This window comes from Coregonus lavaretus (assembly GCF_964263955.1).
Source record: "Coregonus lavaretus genome assembly, chromosome: 7".
In the NCBI taxonomy this organism is placed as follows: domain Eukaryota; kingdom Metazoa; phylum Chordata; class Actinopteri; order Salmoniformes; family Salmonidae; genus Coregonus; species Coregonus lavaretus.
In genome coordinates this window covers 23,371,514-23,392,728 of record NC_139994.1, presented here as the reverse complement: position 1 = coordinate 23,392,728, position 21,215 = coordinate 23,371,514, and the positions used below count along the sequence as shown (strand labels likewise).

Below are 21,215 nucleotides of genomic sequence, written 5' to 3'. Positions count from 1 at the left end.
TCTCTCTCTCTCTCTCACACACACACACACACACACACACACACACACACACACACACACACACACACACACACACACACACACACACACAGCTCATTAAGAGGAAGCTGACCAGAGGCAGTTAACCCACATCAGTTTATTTATTATCACTCTATGACAAGAGGTGAAGAGTAGATAACAAACTTGTGAGTATTTAAAAAACGAGAAACAAAGAATTAGATGTCTAAAATCTACTGTCTTCCAGATAGCTCTTAGATCTCTTATTCTTTCACCGACCATGGAGAACCTCAACTCCTCCAACTCCTCTAGCTTGGACTCCACCTCCCCGGATTCGGGCCGCCTGATTTCGAGCATCGTCCTGGGGCTATGCTGTGCGCTGGGCCTCCCTGGTAACATACAGTGGGGAGAACAAGTATTTGATACACTGCCGATTTTGCAGGTTTTCCTACTTACAAAGCATGTAGAGGTCTGTAATTTTTATCATAGGTACACTTCAACTGTGAGAGACTGAATCTAAAACAAAAATCCAGAAAATCACATTGTATGATTTTTAAGTAATTAATTTGTATTTTATTGCATGACATAAGTATTTGATACATCAGAAAAGCAGAACTTAATATTTGGTACAGAAACCTTTGTTTGCAATTACAGAGATCATACGTTTCCTGTAGGTCTTGACCAGGTTTGCACACACTGCAGCAGGGATTTTGGCCTACTCCTCCATACAGACCTTCTCCAGATCCTTCAGGTTTCGGGGCTGTCGCTGGGCAATACGGACTTTCAGCTCCCTCCAAAGATTTTCTATTGGGTTCAGGTCTGGAGACTGGCTAGGCCACTCCAGGACCTTGAGATGCTTCTTACGGAGCCACTCCTTAGTTGCCCTGGCTGTGTGTTTCGGGTCGTTGTCATGCTGGAAGACCCAGCCACGACCCATCTTCAATGCTCTTACTGAGGGAAGGAGGTTGTTGGCCAAGATCTTGCGATACATGGCCCCATCCATCCTCCCCTCAATACGGTGCAGTCGTCCTGTCAACTTTGCAGAAAAGCATCCCCAAGGAATGATGTTTCCACCTCCATGCTTATAATAATAATAATAATATGCCATTTAGCAGACGCTTTTATCCAAAGCGACTTACAGTCATGCGTGCATACATTTTTTGTGTATGGGTGGTCCCGGGGATCGAACCCACTACCTTGGCGTTACAAGCGCCGTGCTCTACCAGCTGAGCTACAGAGGACTTCACGGTTGGGATGGTGTTCTTGGGGTTGTACTCATCCTTCTTCTTCCTCCAAACACGGCGAGTGGAGTTTAGACCAAAAAGCTATATTTTTGTCTCATCAGACCACATGACCTTCTCCCATTCCTCCTCTGGATCATCCAGATGGTCATTGGCAAACTTCAGACGGGCCTGGACATGCGCTGGCTTGAGCAGGGGGACCTTGCGTGCGCTGCAGGATTTTTATCCATGACGGCGTAGTGTGCTACTAATGGTTTTCTTTGAGACTGTGGTCCCAGCTCTCTTCAGGTCATTGACCAGGTCCTGCCGTGTAGTTCTGGGCTGATCCCTCACCTTTCTCATGATCATTGATGCCCCAAGAGGTGAGATCTTGCATGGAGCCCCAGACCGAGGGTGATTGACCGTCATCTTGAATTTCTTCCATTTTCTAATAATTGCGCCAACAGTTGTTGCCTTCTCACCAAGCGGCTTGCCTATTGTCCTGTAGCCCATCCCAGCCTTGTGCAGGTCTACAATTGTATCCCTGATGTCCTTACACAGCTCTCTGGTCTTGGCCATTGTGGAGAGGTTGGAGTCTGTTTGACTGAGTGTGTGGACAGGTGTCTTTTATACAGGTAACGAGTTCAAACAGGTGCAGTTAATACAGGTAATGAGTGGAGAACAGGAGGGCTTCTTAAAGAAAAACTAACAGGTGTGTGAGAGCCGGAATTCTTACTGGTTGGTAGGTGATCAAATACTTATGTCATGCAATAAAATGCAAATTAATTACTTAAAAATCATACAATGTGATTTTCTGGATTTTTGTTTTAGATTCCGTCTCTCACAGTTGAAGTGTACCTATGATAAAAATTACAGACCTCTACATGCTTTGTAAGTAGGAAAACCTGCAAAATCGGCAGTGTATCAAATACTTGTTCTCCCCACTGTAGCTGTCCTGGTGGTCATCCTGCGCCGCTCGTCCCGACGCCCCAACTTCACCCTGTGCCTCATGCTGAACTTGGCATCCTCCGACATCCTGTGCCTGGCCACGGTGCCCATGTGGATCTATACTCTCCTGCACAGAAGGACTCTGGACCGTGCCGCCTGCAAGCTAGCCACCTTCCTGCTCTACCTCAGCCTGTATGCTAACGTGCTAACGGTCACTCTACTCGGGGTCCAGCGCTACCTCCAGGTGCTCTACCCGCAGATGTGGAACAGGCTGGGGCGCAAGGGGGAGGCGGCGCTGCTCCTGGCCCTGTGGGGGCTCGCCTGTGCCCTGACTGCCCCCGCCGTTGCCACTCACAATATGGGCGATGGCGAGCCACACACAGGCTCCGAGGCTGAAAGAGTTGCTGTCCTCGTCTTGGAGACCCTTTTAGGGTTCGTTGTCCCGTTCTCTGTGCTGGTCACGTCCTACTGCTGCCTCCACCGGCGGGTGAACCAGATGGCACTGTTCAGCAGTGCCAAGTTGACGTGGCTGGTCACCAGTGTGGTGGTCGCCTTCTTCATCCTCTGGATCACTGTGCACATTGTCAACGTGGTGGACATCGCCGGCATGGTGCTGCGGGCTTCCCGGCCAGAGGCGTTGGCAGTGCTGCTGCGCCACAGAAGTGTGGCAGTGCGTGTCGTCCGGAGCTTCACGTTTGTGAACAGCTGCCTGGACCCCTTCCCCTTCCTGTGCTCAGAGTTGTGAAGATGTACCAAATACTTGATTGAAAAACACTGTAAAGAAAAACACCCACTTTATCACCGAAACTGCCATTACACACCGTGGTCAGAGGAGAGTGACAGAGCTCCACTACTGTCCACCATGAGAAGATTTGAAGGATATAGAAGCAGCAATTCTACTCGAGTTGAATTTACCTTCTCATGGGACTGAAAACCACTGTTGAGAGACATCAACTGGTGTGTGGGCGAGTCAAACTAGGCCCCATTTAAGATATAGTTGTTACAATGTGTGGTTTGTCTATGATTTTACCTTTGGAAACTGCTAACTTTCTATTATCTCCTTGTTAGCATGTGTGTGTGTGTGTGTGTGTGTGTGTGTGTGTGTGTGTGTGTGTGTGTGTGTGTGCGTGCGCGTATTTGCGTAAAAGATGGGACATTTGCATAGCTGTCCTGCCTCATTACTCCACATACTTTTAAAACCCCAGTGTTGATCAGTGACTGTTCAAACCCTTTCAGAGCCACTGACACGCTGCACAATGATGATGTCACTGATTCTACTGCTGGGGACACTTGGGCTCCTTGTTCAGGGTGAGAGACACTTTGACCAACTTTGATTCACTATGGGTTTGGCTTCAGAGTTACACTTCATTCGTTAGTTTAACATGACAGAGAATAAAATATAATGTAAAACAATTATTTTACTGGGTAGGCTATGCTTTACAATATGTTTGTTGTGATAACCTTCCTAATCAGCCTTTCTTCACTTTTGTTTATCTTTCAGAATCATCAGCGGGCATAATTCTGACCCATTCTGCTAAATCTCAGTCTGTTCGCCAAGGAGAGACTGTCTCCATCAGCTGTACAGCCAGTTCAGGCATTAGTAATTATCTCCACTGGTACCTGCAGAAACCCGGAGAGGCGCCTAAACTCCTGGTTTATTCTGCTTCAACTCGTCAGACTGGGATTCCAGGTCGTTTCAGTGGGAGTGGATCTGGTTCTCATTACACTCTGACCATCAGTGGAGTCCAGGCTGAAGATGCTGGATATTACTACTGTCAGCAGAGTTACAGCGGGTTTCACAGTGTTAAAGCGTCGTACAAAAACCTCCCTCAGCTAAAGAGGAACTGCCCTGACTCAACAGCTGCAGAGCTACAGTCTCCTGTATTCTAAAGTATTCTAAACACCATTTCATCAAAATATGACACTACAATACAATAATGGAATTCGTTAGACTTGACTATGGACTGTGATGCTGTACATATCTCTCAATGTATTCTGCAAAAAAGGAAATCTCTGTAAACACACTGGGACCACTAAGGATACAGAGCTGTAGAAAATGCTTTATTTTGAAGGATTTGTTGAACAAAATTCAGAATAGCTTTAGATTTTTTTAAAGCGTTTTGATTTATCTTCATATTGTAAGAAGCACCCATTTCAGTACACAATATCATTAATGTTGACCCTGTCCAAACCCAACTTCCCAACTATTCATCACTTACTCAACTTCTATACCTCTCCAACCCTGAAGGAGTGAATACAGTCATATTGATTCAATTCAAGAAGTACTACTTTGATATCATGATTATACATATCTGTCACAAACAAATGTTGTTTACATGCTGTATACAAAACCATAAAAAGACCTTAGAGTGAAGTCCCCATTTGAACATGATGCAAAGTCCAGTGTAATATCTGCTTCCCCAGCCCATGTTCAGTTCTCTAGTGAAACACACAGCTGCCCCAGTCCCAGAGGATTTGAGGCTGTGAGATTGTAAGCTGTGGTGGGGTTGAAACTCAGATTTGCATGGGCAGGGAACTGCCACGCTCCCAGAATAGAACAGCACCAGGGCCAGATGTTCACCTGTCCCCAGAGAGTTCACAGCACATGGCTTCAGTATTAGTAACATCACGAAGACCAATGGGTTTAGAGCACATGGCTTCAGAATTAGTAACATTATGAAGACCAGTGAGTTTATAGCACATGACTTCAGTATTGGTAACATCATGAAGACCAGTGGGTTTAGAGCATTTTTGTATGTATATTTAACAAGGCAAGTCAGTTAAGAACAAATGACGGCCTACCCCAGACGATGCTGAGCCAATTGTGTGCCACCCTACGGGACACCCAATCCTGCCTGGATTGCGATACAGCCTAGAATCAAACCAGGGTCTGTAGTGACACCTCTGAGATGTAGTGCCTTAGACCGCTGCGCCACTCGGGAGCCACATGTCTCCACCAACCTCCTGTGCTGTAGATATCCTTTTGACTGGTACCATATTTGTCCCAATCAGCCAAGCATTCACTGAGCGAGGTCAATTAACTGAAATGTATTAGTAAAATCATTTTCCATGGCAGAGCTCTTCATTCCTTATGAAAACTAAACAAATTGTAAAGATATCAATGGTAAAACGTATTAAATAATGATATCCAGGCAAACCATTTTAAAGATTGAATGTCTTCATAATTTCAACATGTCAGAACCAACAGCATTACAGCAATAAGGCGCATCACATGTGATATGAAAGCCAAGAAGATCTATGACATCAGAATCAGAGAGATATTCTAGAGCAGGGCTCCCCAACCCTCCTTCCTGGAGATCTACTGTCCTGTAGGTTCAGTCCAACCCTAATTTAGCATATCTGATTCAGCTAGTTAAGGTCTTGTCGAGCAGCTAATAAGTAGAATCAGGTGTGTTAAATTAGGGTTGGACTGAAAACCCACAGGACAGTAGATCACCAGGAAGAAGGTTGGGAAGCCCTGTTCTAGAGTAAGGATTCCCACACAGGGTCTAGCCCAGCAAAAGTGTGCTAGTCATAGGAGGCTGCTGAGGGGAAGACGGCTCATAATAATGTCTGGAATGGAGTGAATGGAATGGTATGAAACACATGGAAACCATGTGTTTGAGTTTGATACCATTCAATTTGTTCCGTTCCAGCCATAACTATGAGCCGTCCTCCCCAATGAAGGTGCCACCAACCTCCTGTGGTACTAGTAGTGCTGGATCAGTAAGACGAAGAGGCGCTGAGTGCAGAACAGAGTAAAACTGTGGAGTCAGAGAAGGAGCTCATTCGTCAGAACACTGGTCTCTCCTCAGTGTCTCAGAGAGTGGAGACTGGGAGCCCTGGGTGGCCTCACAGGTCACAGAGCTGACCTTCCTCCACTGGTCGACAGGAAGGGTCAGGGTGCTGCTCCAGCTGTAGTGGCCGTCCTTCTCCAGGACCCCAGGGCTCCCGGTCACCTCCCAGGTGCTGCTACTGCTCCTATCCACCTTCCAGCTCAGCTTCCAGTCTGAGGGGAAGCCCTTGACAGGTGGGAAATTAGAGAGAGGGGAGCTATCAATCAATCACCAGACTGATACGGTAATAATGACGCAGCAGTTTTACATCTTAGCTGTAAATTAACACACAGCTTCAGTCTTTCTGTCACAATTTCACTTCCCTTTGAGTAGCTACTGAAGCATATTATAACTACATGATATGACTGAAAATTCATTCAACTGTCTTCAAAAGTTGTACTATTTAAAATGAAAAATATTTCCACATACTTCTCCCTTTTTGTAATGGGATAAAATCCTAGGAATCCAACTGCATTTCATTATTCATTATTATTATTTTAAAGAAAATTCCACAGAATGTATGACCAATTCTTAAATGATCTGTTTAAAATAAATCTATGCTGAGGAAATATATTCCAGTTGACTGTAACAATCTAACAATAATATTACATTTAAAGATGCACTACGCAGAAATCATGCCACCATTTCCTGGTTGCTAAAATTCTAATAGTTCACCTAACTTCAGTTTATGTGACAAAACAATCAAGTACAGCGTAAGAGTAGGGCTCTCCAACCATTCAGGATTAGAACCACCCGTTCTATCATTTCTAACTGATACACCCTACTGGTACACTCTGGAACTTGATTGGACACATTCATGTTCCCCGTTCCCCACTGAACTTTCAACAGTATGAAAACTGATTTGTACTATGTTTATATATCTAATCATATTGTATCAACTAACCATAAAAATAGCTTGATACAACAATGAAGGAACATGTCAGTAGAAATACATTTTTGTAATGAGTTTCAGACAACACATGGAGGTGGATTTCAGAACTTTTCTTAATGACAGTGCAATTATTTGCCCAGGAGGAACATTTACATAGAGAGCGACTTTGCATTGGCATCACATGCTTCAGTGCTCTGGGAGTATTTATAGCCCTGTATGTTGAACACTTCATGTGAGATCTGTATTTCATTTAAACAGAACCCATGGCAACCATGACTTTGATCACCATCTTCATCTGGACTCTGATCTGTTACACACAAGGTGAGAGACATTTTGAACATTTTCAGAATGCAAGCATCATGTTGTAAATGATGAATTAGGGTTAAAATCTTCCAAATATTTTACCATCCTATATGTCAAATGTTCCTTATTTTTCTCTGCAGGGTCTTGGGGTCAGTATGTATTGACTCAGTCTGCAGCTCAGTCAGTCCAGCCTGGTCAAACTGTCTCTATTGACTGTAGCGCCAGTAGTAAAGTTAGTCATTACTCTGGCTCACGGTATTACCTAGCCTGGTACCATCAGAGGTCTGGAGAAGCTCCTAAACTCCTGATCTATCTCACATCAGAAAGGGATACTGGAGTTTCCACCAGGTTCAGTGGCAGTGGGAGAGGAAATGGTGTTGACTTCACTCTGACCATCAGTGAAGTCCAGGCTGAGGATACAGGAGTTTACTACTGTCAGAGTCACCACAGTGGTCCTGTGTTCACACAGTGATTTAGAGCCGCACAAAAACCTCCCTCAGTCAGAGTGCACTGCTGCAGCTGGGACCTACTGCAGGTGCTCAGGGCGAAGACAATGACATGCGTCAGTGAGTACTGCTGTACAAACACTCAACCCACTGGGAAAAACTGGTTGAATCAATGTTTCCACGTCATTTAAACCAAACAAATCTATGTGATGAAGTTGAATCAACGTGGAAATCTGATTGGATTTGCAAAAAGTCATCAGCGTAAGGGCATTTAGTCTTTTTTTCACCCAACTTTTAACCTAAAAACAATGACATGGTAACATTTGTTGTTGATTTCACATTGAATTCACAGTTAGTTGGCAACTCAACCAAATGTAATTGAAAACTAGACGTTGAACTGATGTCTGTGCCCATTGGGAACCTACCATTCATTATACGCTGTGACCACAGGAGTATTGTATCAAATATTACCCCACTACAGTATGGTACAGCACCACTGTGGTCTCCATCTTGTACAGTAAATATACAGTGAAAAGACTATAGACAGACAGTGCAACCAGTGCTCCCATAATAAACACAAGCCTCCTCACACTCAGTCATTTAAACACTATGGGCCGTTACATGATATCTATAGATCTGAAGCAAACCTGCAAGAAACCCCTTCCACCAAATAGAACTAACATTTAGCTGCACTATAAATGTTCTCTCTCATTCAAATGATGAACCTGAGACTGTAGAGTCAGATATGATGTTAAGCCCATAGAGAATGACATCATCTCTTGGTGGTGATGGTCATGGAGCCAATAGTGTTCCTCTGTGGAGGAAGGCCTGCTCTGGTGATGCTGGGAAACACTAGCAATAACACGTCAATAACATATCTCCCTTTAGTCTGTGCTGCTCACCCCCAGCTGCTACTGGAATGGTAAAATACACTGAACAAAAATATAAACAACAATTTCAAAGATTTTACTGAGTTACAGTTCAAATAAGGAAATCAGTCAATTTAAATAATTCATTAGGCCCTAACCTATGGATTTCACATGACTGGGAATACAGACATGCATCTGTTGGTCACAGATACCTTAAAAAAAAAAAGGGAGGGGCGTGGATTAGAAAACTAGTCAGTATCTGGTGTGACCACCATTTGCCTCATACAGCATGACACATCTCCTTCACATAGAGTTTATCAGGCTGTTGATTGTGGGCTGTGGAATGTTGTCCCACTCCTCTTCAATGGCTGTGCGAAGTTGCTGGATATTGGCGGGAACTGGAACACGCTGCCATTCACATTGATCCAGAGCATCCCAAATGTGCTCGATGGGCCCTGTGCAGCTCTGATGGTAGAGCATGGTGCTTGCAACCCCAGGGTTGTGGGTTCGTTTCCCACGGGGGGGCAGTATGAAAAAAAAACTAACTGTAAGTCACTCTGGATAAGAGCGTCTGCTAAATGACTAAAATGTAAAATGTAAATGTCTGGTGAGTATGCAGGCCATGGAAGAACTGGGACATGTTCAGCTTCCAGGAATTGTGTACAGAACCGTGTGACAAGGGGCCATGCATTATCATGCTGAAACATGAGGTGATGGAGGCGGATGTATGGCACGACAATGGGCCTCAGGATCTCATCACAGTATCTCTGTGCATTCAAATTGCCATCGATAAAATGCAATTGTGTTCATTGTCCGTAGCTTATGCCTGCCTATAACATAACCCTACCCCCACCATGGGGCACTCTGTTCACAATGTTGACATCAGCAAAACGCTCACCCACACAACGCCAAACACTGCTGTCTGCCATCTGCCCGTACAGTTGAAACCGGGATTCATCCATGAAAAGCACACTTCTCCAGCGTGTCAGTGGCCATCGAAGGTGAGCATTTACCCACTGAAGTCAGTTATGACGCCGAACTGCAGTCAGGTCAAGACCCTGGTAAGGATGACGAGCATGCAGATGAGCTTCCCTGAGACGGTTTCTGACAGTTTGTGCAGAAATTCTTTGGTTGTGCAAACCCACAGTTTCATCAGCTATCCCGCAGGTGAAGAAGCCGGAGTTCCTGGCCTGGCGTGGATACACATGGTCTGCGGTTGTGAGGCCGGTTAGACGTACTGCCAAATGATTTAAAATGGCATTGGAGGCGGCTTATGGTAGAGAAATAAACATTACATTCTCTGGCAACAGCTCTGGTGGACATTCCTGCAGTCAGCATGCCAATTGCACGCTCCTTCAAAACTTGAGACATCTGTGGCATTGTGTTGTGTGACAAAACTGCACATTTTAGAGTGGCCTTTTATTGTCCCAAGCACAAGGTGCGCCTGTGTAATGATCATGCTGTTTAATCAGCTTCTTGATATGCCACACCGGTCAGGTGGATGGATTATCTTGGTAAAGCAGAAATGCTCACTAACAGGGATGTAAACAAAATTGTACACACAATTTGAGAGAAATAAGCTATTTGTGCGATTGAAAAATGTCTGAGATCTTTAATTTCAGCTCATGAAACATGGGACCAACACTTTAGATGTTACGTTTATATATTTTTTCAGTATATATAAATATATATGCCATTTAGCAGACACTTTTATCCAAAGCTAAATGTGTGTGTCAAAGGTCCTTTTGGTTCTGAGTTGAGCAGGCAGAGTATACCCCAGTTTCAACATTTAATAAATAATTGGGCATGGTTTACAATTTAACCTTTACAGTAGTGGCCTTTCTCACTGGACCAGGAACATTCACAAACCTTGCAATTTAAAATAGAACTAACAAACAATCAAAGAAACAAAAAGCCACAGGAGGTGGTGCAGTCCAGGAGTCAGGCGTCCATCTTGTTTTCCTCAAACTAACAAGACTCCATTTCCCACATGCCACCGGAAACCACCATACATCTGGATTGCATCACTTCCTTTGGGTTAATGAGGCACCTAGTCACACCTGAGACACTCTTACCCACTTTTCTTGAGGAAGCGCCCTGGATCCCAGCCGCATGGCCCCCAGCTCCCTCTCCCAGGGGCCGATGACAGTAGCGGCATGATGCGTTCCTCCTCTGTAGAGGACGCCAATGGTTGACAGCGATGATTGATTGACCACAAGAGTCTTTGAGTGGTAAGGCGAAAGCAACCAACTGTAGACGGAAGTCAAGGACCGTGTTCGAGTGGATCAAAACGGTAATGTATCATGGGTAAATTGTGAATAACTGTCCGATCTACAAATAATAATGAGTAGTTATTTATGATGGAAGGTGATTTGTAGATCAGTCTGTCGGCAGTCACCTGCACTGTCGGCTGCAATGTCGAACAAGCAAAAGGAGTAAAGTTGGGGAAGGCATCTGCGACAGCCGAAAGTCGGGTAGTTGACAACTCAACCAAATGTAAATCAAAACTAGACGTTGAACTGATGTATGTTCCCAGTGGGAACCTACCATTCATTATACACTGTGACCACAGGAGTATTGTATCAAATATTACACCACTACAGTATTATACAGCACCACTGTGGTCCCCAGTACCGGGGCTGAAGTGAACAGAACTCTCGGGTTACTGAAGGCCCTGTCGGCCTCAGCAGACCAGCGGAGACGGACGGCCCACCCTTCAACAGAGATGTGATGGGAGCTGCGACCTTGCCAAAGCCCTGGATAAACCAAAAGTGGGATGTTTGAAATGTAGATTCTCTAACCTTATCGCCCTTATCTTGCCACTAGATGACAGAATTGAAGCATGTACAGTGCATTCGGAAAGTATTCAGACCCCTTGACCTTTTCCACATTTTGTTACATTAAAGCTTTATTGTAAAATGGATTAAATTGTTTTCCCCCCTCATCAACCTACGAACCATACCCCATAATGCCAAAGCAAAAACAGGTTTTTAGATTTTTTTGCAAATGTATTCAAAATAAAAAACAAAAATAACTTATTTACATAAGTATTCAGACCCTTCACTATGAGTCTCGTAATTGAGCTCAGGTGCATCCTGTTTCCATTGATCATCCTTGAGATGTTTCTACAACTTGATTGGAGTACACTTGTGGTAAATTTAATTGATTGGACATGATATGGAAAGGCACACGCCTGTCTATGTAAGGTCTCACAGTTGACAGAGCATCTGAGAGCAAAAAACAAGCCGTAGAGCTCCGAGACAGGATCGTGTCAAGGCACAAATCTGGGGAAGGGTACCAAAACATTTCTGAAGCATTGAAGGTCCACAACAACACAATGGCCTCCATCATTCTTAAATGGGCGAAGTTTGGAACCACCAAGTCTCTTCCTAGAGCTGGCCGCCCGGCCAAACTGAGCAATCGGGGGAGAAGGGCCTTGGTCAGGGAGGTGACCAAGAACCCGATGGTCACTCTGACAGAGCTCCAGAGTTCCTCTGTGGAGATGGGAGAACCTTCCAGAAGGAGAACCATCTCTGCAGCACTCCACCAATCAGGCCTTTACGGTAGAGTGGCCGACGGAAGCCAGTCCTTGGTAAAAAGCACATGACAGCGTGCTTGGTGTTTGCCAAAAGGCACCTAAAGGACTCTCAGACCATGAGAAACAAGATTCTCTGGTCTGATGAAACCAAGATTGAACTCTTTGGCCTGAATGCCAAGCGTCACGTCTGGAGGAAACCTTGCACCATCCCTATGGTGAAGCATGGTGGTGGCAGCATCATACTGTGGGGATGCTTTTCAGAGGCAGGGACTGGGAGAATAGTCAGGATCGAGGGAAAGATGAACGGTGCAAAGTACAGAGAGATCCTTGATGAAACCCTGCTCCAGAGCAAACAGGACCTCAGACTGGTGCGAAGGTTCACCTTCCAACAGGACAACGACCCTAAGCACACAGCCAAGACAACGCAGGAGTGGCTTCGGCACAAGTCTCTGAATGTCCTTGAGTGGCCCAGCCAGAGCCTGGACTTGAACCCGTTCGAACATCTCTGGAGAGAACTGAAAATAACTGTGCAGCGACGCTCCCCATTCAACCTGACAGAGCTTGGGAGGATCTGCAGAAAAGAGTGGGAGAAACTCCTCAAATACAGGTGTGACAAGCTTGTAGCGTCATACCCAAGAAGACTCGAAGGCTGTAATCGCTGTCAAATGTGCTTCAACAAAGTACTGAGTAAAAGGTCTGAATAATTACAGTACCAGTCAAAAGTTTGGACACACCTACTCTTTCCAGGGTTTTTCTTTATTTTTACTATTTTCTACATTGTAGAAAATAGTGAAGACATCAAAACTATGAAATAACACATATAGAATCATGTAGTAACCAAAAATGTGTTAAACAAAATATAATAGATTTTACGTTTGAGAATCTTCAAATAGCCACCCTTTGCCTTGATGACAGCTTTGCACACTCTTGGCATTCTCTCAACCAGCTTCACCTGGAATGCTTTTCCAACAGTGTTGAAGGAGTTCCCACATATACTGAGCACTTGTTGGCTGCTTTTTTCTTCACTCTGCGGTCCGACTCGTCCCAAACCATCTCAATTGGGTTGAGGTCGGGGGATTCTGGAGGCCAGGTCATCTGATGCAACACTCCATCACTCTCCTTCTTGGTAAAATAACCCTTACACAGCCTGGAGGTGTGTTGGGTCATTGTCCTGTTGAAAAACAAATGATAGTCCCACTAAGGCCAAACCAGATGGGAGGGCGTATCAATGCAGAATGCTGTGGTAGCCATGCTGGTTAAGTGTGCCTTGAATTCTAAATAAATCACAGACAGTGTCACCAGCAAAGCACCCCCACACCAGAACACCTCCTCCTCCATGCTTTACGGTGGGAAATACACATGCGGAGATCATCCGTTCACCCACACCACGTCTCACAAAGCCACGGCTGTTGTAACCAAAAATCTCCAATTTGGACTCCAGACCAAAGGAAACATGTCCACCGGTCTAATGTCCATTGCTCGTGTTTCTTGGCCCAAGCAAGTCTCTTCTTCTTATTGGTGTCCTTTAGTAGTGGTTTCTTTGCAGCAATTCGACCATGAAGGCCTGATTCACACAGTTTCCTCTGAACAGTTGATGTTGAGATGTGTCTGTTACTTGAACTCCGTGAAGCATTTATTTGGGCTGCAATTTTTGAGGCTGGTAAGTCTAATGAACTTATCCTTTTTTTTTTTTTTTTTGTCATTTAGCAGACGCTCTTATCCAGAGCGACTTACAGTTAGTGAGTGCATACAATGTTTTATTTTAACATTATAATTTTTTATACTGGCCCCCCGTGGGAAACGAACCCACAACCCTGGCGTTGCAAACGCCATGCTCTACCAACTGAGCTACATCCCTGCCGGCCATTCCCTCCCCTACCCTGGACGACGCTGGGCCAATTGTGCGCCGCCCCATGGGTCTCCCGGTCGCGGCCGGCTACGACCTTACTCAATCAGATGGCTGTTCCTCTTCCTCCCTCTGTTACTCAATCAACAGATGGCTGTTCCTCTTCCTCCCTCCATTACTCAATCAACAGTCCGTACTTGTCAGTTAGTGTGTGAGAAGCAGAGTGTGTGTGTTGACAGGAGGGGTGAAACAGAGGGAACAATAGGGACCAGATGGAAAGTGTCCCTTTACAGCCTGTCCACCTGTCTGAGAGTCTCTCTCTCTCTCTCTCTCTCTCTCTCTCTCTCTCTCTCTCTCTCTCTCTCTCTCTCTCTCTCTCTCTCTCTCTCTCTCTCTCTCTCTCTCTCTCTCTCGGTTTATGACGAATCGATAGTGGTAACCTACGGCGGCCTTTCTCAATAGCAAGGCTATGCTCACTGAGTCTGTACATAGTCAAAGATTTCCTTAATTTTGAGTTAGTCACAGTGGTCAGGTATTTATTTAATTTAACCAGGTAAGCCAGTTGAGAACAAGTTCTCATTTACAACTGCGACCTGGCCAAGATAAAGCAAAGCAGTGCGATAAAAACAACAACACAGAGTTACATATGGGATAAACAAAACGTACAGTCAATAACACAATAGAAAATCTATATACAGTGTGTGCAAATGTAGTAAGTTATATTATTGGTCACCATAGCAGCAGATAAGGCGGGGATTTGCCTAGAAGGGATTTATAGATGACCTGGAGCCAGTGGGTTTGGCGACGAATATGTAGTGAGGGCCAGCCAACGAGAGTGTACAGGTCTCAATGGTGGGTAGTATATGGGGCTTTGGTGACAAAACGGATGGCACTGTGATAGACTACATCCAATTTGCTGAGTAGAGTGTTGGAAGCTATTTTATCCTCTGCAGCAGAGGTAACTCTGGGTCTTCCATTCCTGTGGCGGTCCTCATGAGAGCCAGTTTCATCATAGCGCCTGATGGTTTTTGGGACTGCACTTGAAGAAACTTCAAAAGTTTTTGAAATGTTCCGTATTGACTGACCTTTACATCTTAAACTAATGATGGACTGTTGTTTCTCTGGTTATTTGAGCTGTTCTTGCCATACTATGGACTTGGTCTTTTACCAAATAGGGCTACCTTCTGTATACCCCCCCCCCCCCCCCCTCCCCCCAACTTGTCACGACACAACTGATTGTCTGAAACGCATTAAGAAGGAAAGAAATTCCACAAATTAACTGTTAAGAAGGCACACCTGTTAATTCAAATGCATTCCAGGTGACTACCTCATGAAGCTGGTTGAGAGAATGCCAAGAGTGTGCAAAGCTGTCATCAAGGCAAAGGGTGGCTACTTTGAGGAATCTCAAATCTCAAATATATTTTGATTTGTGTAACACTTTTTTGGTTACTACATGATTCCATATGTATTACTTTATTGTTTTGATGTCTTCACTATTATTATACAATGTAGAATGAGTAGGTGTGTCCAAACTTTTGACTGGTATTGTATATATATTTTCTCCATTATTATTATTATTATTTATTTATCATTATTCCGATTTTTCAGGGGTTGCAGCAGCACCCTCAGCACCCCTACTTCCCGCGGGTATGCCTGACACATAAAGGTACTCATTACATTTCGAATGCGCTTAGCAGCACAGAATTTTGCCTCTGATCTGGTGGACTCACTGAACACAAATGCTTCATTTGTAAATTATGTTGGAGTGTTGGAATGTGCCCCTGGCTATCCATAAAATAATAAATCAAGAAAATCGTGCTGTCTGGTTTCTTTAATATAAGGAATATGAAATTATTTTTTACTTTTGATACTTAAGTATATTCGAGCAATTACATGTACTTTTAATACTTATGTATATTTAAAACCCAAATACTTTTAGACCTTTACTCAAGTAGTTTTTTACTGGGTATCACGACTTCCTCCGAAGCTGCCTCCCCTCCTTGTTCGGGCAGGCTTCGGCGTTCGTCGTCACCGGCCTACTAGCCATTGCCGCTCCATATCTCATCATTCCATTTGTCTTGTCTTGTCATTACACACACCTGGTTCATATCCCCTCATTAGTACGTATAAGTGTTCCCTCTGGCCCCCTTGTCCTTGTGGGTGATTGTTTTATGTGAGTTGAGTGTAGCTCGGTTGAGCTACCCGTACCTCGTATTTCCGGGGTATATTGTTCCCCGTGTGCCTGTATTTTTTGTCGCTATCCAGCGTAACTGTGTCCTATGGATTAAACTCTGTATTCTGTGATTTACCCTCCTGCGCCTGATTCCTTCAAATTACACTCTCACACTGGGTGACTTTCACTTTTACTTGAGTCATTTTCTATTTAGGTATCTTTACTTTTACTCAAGTATGACAATTTGGTACTTTTTCCACCACTGCCCATAACCCTAACCCTATCTTAAAGTCGCTCTGGATTAGAGCATCTGCTAAATTACTGAAATGTAATGTCAACCAGTTATCCCCAAAATCATTTATTTAGAGCAGGCAAATAGGGGTCCCATCACCCCTGCTCTTTTGTCCTCAACAAACCTCAACCTTTTGGGTTGCTGACTCTGGGTTTGTATAGCCTGTACTTTCTAGGTCTCCAGAGGTAAGCCTCGATTGGTTCTTTTGGTGATCTAGCTCCCTTCAAGGTCGACCTCCATTGGTCAAAGCTTAAATTGTATTTCTTCTGTCAGCGTTCCCATGCATAAATAAATATATTTTATTATAAATATTTTATTTATTTATCCTACAGTGCATGTACTTCTGATTTGGTTCAGAGGCGCTCCAACTTCCCATTAAGTGTTGGACTATTTTGTCATACTTGTGAAGTTGCCTCATTGTATGTCAAAATCTTGACAGGTATTTGAACAGTGAGCACAATGGAAAAACACTCTCTAGATCTATGCAACAACATTTCAGAACATGTCAGACATTGAACTTTCAACAGTATGAAAATTGATGTGGACTATGTTGATATATCTCCATAGAGAGCACCTTTGCATCAGTCCTTCTCTCTCTGCAGGGTCTTGGGGTCAGTATGTATTGACTCAGTCTGCAGCTCAATCAGTCCAGCCTGGTCAAACTGTCTCTATTGACTGTAGCGCCGGTAGTAAAGTTAGTCAGTACTCTGGCTCACAGTATTACCTGGTACCATCAGAGGTCTGGAGAAGCTCCTAAACTCCTGATCAAATATATGATGTTATGACAGACTAAGCTGTTAAAAATGTTTGCTTGAATCATTGACAACAGTAGCTGAAAGAATGCACACATGAGAGTGAATTCAGTCAGTTTAATTAAATTAAAGGTGGCAAATATGCAAATAGGCCAAAAACATCAGTATTGATTCTCAATAGGCCCATGTAAAGGAATGGTCCATTCCATTGAAAACATTATTTCTCTATAGTAATTAGATTGATTACATGTAGTGAATTTGATCACTGATTTAGACGGAAGCAGTACCAACTAACTGTGCTAAACCACTGTTACAGAGACCTTCAGTGGTAAGATCTTTAGAGAGTGGAGTTCACAGTAATTACCAATAAATGGAGAGACTCTCTCTGTAAAATGTTGTGTGAACGTGTGTAGACGTGTGTTATTATCAGGGTCAGAGAATGACAGCTTTCCTCTGTCCCAGTCCAGATGCACTCTGATCCTCTTAGGTTTCTGTATCAATGTGATATCAGTGGGTGGATCAGGTGGGAATAATGCCCAGTATTTACCTTCATAATATCCAACACTCCAGTATCCACTCTTTATCAATCCAGACCTCTGGACAGAGTCTGTGATCACACCTATGGTCCAGTTTTCACTCTCCCCAACCTCAACAAGCCAGCTGTGTGTCCCTGAGTTAAATCCCTCAGAGGCCAGGACAAACTGAAGGTGATCAAACCTCTCTGGGTTGACAGGAAGCGACTGTATAGGATCACTGTCTCTCACACTGGTCAGATCTTCAGACAGGCATAGACGTGGGTGGGCAGTATTAGGGTCCAGAGTCACAGAAGCTGAACATAGAGATTAGATTACAACTACAGATTAAAATTGACAAGGGCTGGGTTTCTGCTTTCAATGTTTTTTTACATTTTAAATAACACCACAGCGCCCTCTAGCTTGTAAAAATTTGGAAACGTTGACCCATTCGAATATAGTAATGCATCAGGATTCACAGAGAGAGATACTTTGTTTATCTGTTTTTATCTTTGATTTGTTTATCTGTTTTTATCTTTGATTTGAATCCTGGCCAAAGTCTTATAGAAGTTGTGTTCATTGGGCCAAAATGTTATTGTTTAATTACTTACTATATTGAACAATCTCCTGCATCTTCTCCCAGACTTTGAACTGCAGGTTGCCCAGGTGCTTTGCCACATTGATCAGTGGACCTGAAACCCTCTCTGGATCCGGCACTGTGTACTGGGTTCTGGAAAACATTTAGGAGTCATTGATGCTGTGGGGTTGGGTTCAGAACCACAGAGAAGATAGAGACAGGACACAACTAACTTACCTTTTCACTGTGGCCTTGTAGTTCTGTAGAAAAAAAACAAAATAGCAAATTACCAATCAATGTAATCACTAAAATCAATGAGATCAATTTAGTTAATCAAGTATCACAAATAATGTATACATGGATATTAGTTCTTACCTGCAAGAATGGGATGTCTTCAGCTCTCAACTCCTCCTCTATGGCTCTGATTGTGTCTGAAAGTGATGATATCTCTCTGCACATCTCTTCAATCTTCTCCTTCACCATCTTACTCTTCTGCTCCTCTTCCTCCCACAGTGCAGCTATACTCTCTGCCTCTTCATCTCTTAGAAACTGATGAAGCTTTTCAAACTCCTTCTTAATCTGCTTCTCTGTGTGCTGAGCCTGGCTCTGGAGACAGTAAGAGGAATATTTGATAGACCACAGAGTTTATGTGAAGGGGTAGGTTACTGTACTTTAACATTGTTACATTACTCAGCATTCTTACCTTAATATTCTCTGCTGTTTGATCACAGGATTGTATAACTTTGTTAAAGGCCTTCAGGTTTCCATGTAAGGGTTTTAGTGCAGTCTGGAGTTTCTCCTAAAATTGGTAGTGGTTGTAGTGAGCTATTTTTGAAATACCCACATGAAACACGGACAACTTGTTTTACACATTTTCATGAAATGGACCTTTGAACTTTCTGACCTCAAATACAAACTTGAAAATATAAAATCGTACACCTTTAAAAAAACGTTTCTATCAATGCAGTTTCCCCAACAACACAATTACCCACCAGTGACCAGCTTAAACCATCTAAGTAACAAATAATATAATCATTACAATGTTATTTTTTTCATACCTTATAATTCTCGGCAGCTTTATCTATCTGACAAAAGCTGTGGTTGGTGTGTTTTTTTAAGGCCTTACACTTTAAACACAGTGGCTGTTTATCCTCTAGACAGAAGAGCTTTAGCTTCTCGCTATGCAGACTGCAGAGCACCTCAGACTCAGTTGTATCTTCCCGACCCCTCTCCTGTAAGACAGCCTCACACTGCCTCTTCAGATTCAGATCAAATGGAAGCTCCAGCGATGATCTTCTTCTACAGAGAGGGCATTCCAGCACGTCCTTATGTTTCCACAGTTCCAACAAGCAGACTTTACAGATACTGTGTCTACACGACAGGATGACCGGGTCCCTGAAGATGTCACGGCACACAGAACAGGAGAGATCCTCCTCTGGGAGAGAGACTATGGAAGCCATTTTTAGGAAATCACATCGCACAACGCCTGTATGATTAGCAGTTTAGAATATCAGTGTCAATGTAAAATCCTTCTGCTTGAGTCCTGCACTGAACTTTGCACCCTAGCAATACAGGTTGAGGTTTGTGTGTGTGTGTGTGGGTTTGTGTTCTTCATTGTCATGGCTTGTCTCCAAGTTCCAACTCCAAGCTCCAAGTCCACCACTGTGTCTTAACCACTTTATGGCTTGATTCACAGTCACATGAACTGTAAATTGCTTTATGCCCCAGTGCTATCAAACAAATTCATTTCCCTGTTCTTATTCCTTTTGTGAGTTGAGAACTGTATAAGGATGTTTGCTGGTACTTTTACAGTTAACACATACTGTATTCAGTACATATTGCTCAGACGGGAATCAAAATCCTGGTGTTACCTGTCCCGAATAATTATCCTATCAACTGAGCTATCTAAACTAGGGGACAGAAATCGGAAACTAACATTTCAGGTGACCACATCATATGATATAGCAATCTGATGCCTGACTGTGCTGTTGATGATATCACATATAGGATGATAAGATATTTTCAAGATTAGAAGTTTACATGTTGCTTATAGCATACAAAACATATTCTCTCACCTCTCACCTTGTGTGTAAGAAGATGGTGATCAAACTGAAGGGGCTATAAACACTCCCAGAGCACTGAAGCATGTGCTGCCAATGTAAAGTGTCTCTCTATCTCTGTAAACGTTCCTCCTGGGCAAATAAAAGTTCTGAAGTCTTAAAAACATAAAGAATTTATAGTCACAAAAATCTCTCTTTATACAAAAAATGTGACGTACAAGTTTCAGTTGCCAGGAATTTGTAGCTAATTTTGATGATTTGATGTACCCGAGTTGGGACTGATATTAATATATTTGATATGGTCCCATAATAAAATCTAGTATTATGATATTATGCAAAATGAGGAGATATATAAACATAGTCAACAACAGTTTTCATACTGGGGAATGTGAATGTGTCCAATATGCTGGAGTTCTATAATATACCAGCAGGGGGGATCAGTGACAAAGCAGCATTAAGACTGCTGGGTGATACCTATCATGCGTGGACCTCATTTATATATATATATTTTTTTCTATCAGAAAAAGAACATGTTTGACTTTCAGAAAAACATGGTGGTCAAGCTCAGGCACTTAAATCCTAATAATTATAGGTGGATTGTTCACAAATGGACCATGACATATTTCCAACCTGTTAGGGACTAGTGCTGAGTAAATAAGGCATACTTTTAGGACTGCTGAATACCAACTATCAATCAGTTAGATCATATATGTTCAGGTAGAGATACCTTGAGAAGCAACAGCTGCTCCCTATAGAGTACCACAGTATGAGTCATAATACCCATAAAACCTAGCCTTCAAACAAGGAAATGGTTTCAATCGTCTTTTCCACCATTAATTTTTTCCCATAGGGGATTTTAGAAACACTTAAAATAAGGGCTGTGTTTTGTGTAGGCTTACCCTGGTGTGATGTTTGGTAACCGTTTAAATCTCTCTAGGACAAGGTGACTTTTAT

At 43.3% G+C, this 21,215-nt stretch overlaps 1 protein-coding gene and 1 pseudogene across 2 annotated transcripts; one reads left to right on the top strand and one right to left on the bottom strand.

Moving 5' to 3' along the window:
- Nucleotides 1-277: 277 nt before the first annotated feature.
- Nucleotides 278-2,910, top strand: LOC311132438 (leukotriene B4 receptor 1-like; annotated as a pseudogene). Its single transcript has 2 exons — nucleotides 278-399; nucleotides 2,168-2,910. The product of its transcript is annotated as a leukotriene B4 receptor 1-like (transcript).
- Nucleotides 2,911-17,241: 14,331 nt separating this feature from the next.
- On the bottom strand, nucleotides 17,242-19,721 carry LOC311132409 (zinc-binding protein A33-like). The gene is made up of 6 exons (XM_084165695.1): nucleotides 19,260-19,721; nucleotides 18,905-19,000; nucleotides 18,577-18,807; nucleotides 18,439-18,461; nucleotides 18,236-18,354; nucleotides 17,242-17,941 (listed from the first exon to the last, which is right to left on the bottom strand). Exons 1-6 carry the CDS (start codon nucleotides 19,659-19,661, stop codon nucleotides 17,412-17,414), a joined length of 1,401 nt encoding a protein of 466 aa, XP_084021821.1. The 5' UTR covers nucleotides 19,662-19,721; the 3' UTR covers nucleotides 17,242-17,411.
- Nucleotides 19,722-21,215: the final 1,494 nt, after the last annotated feature.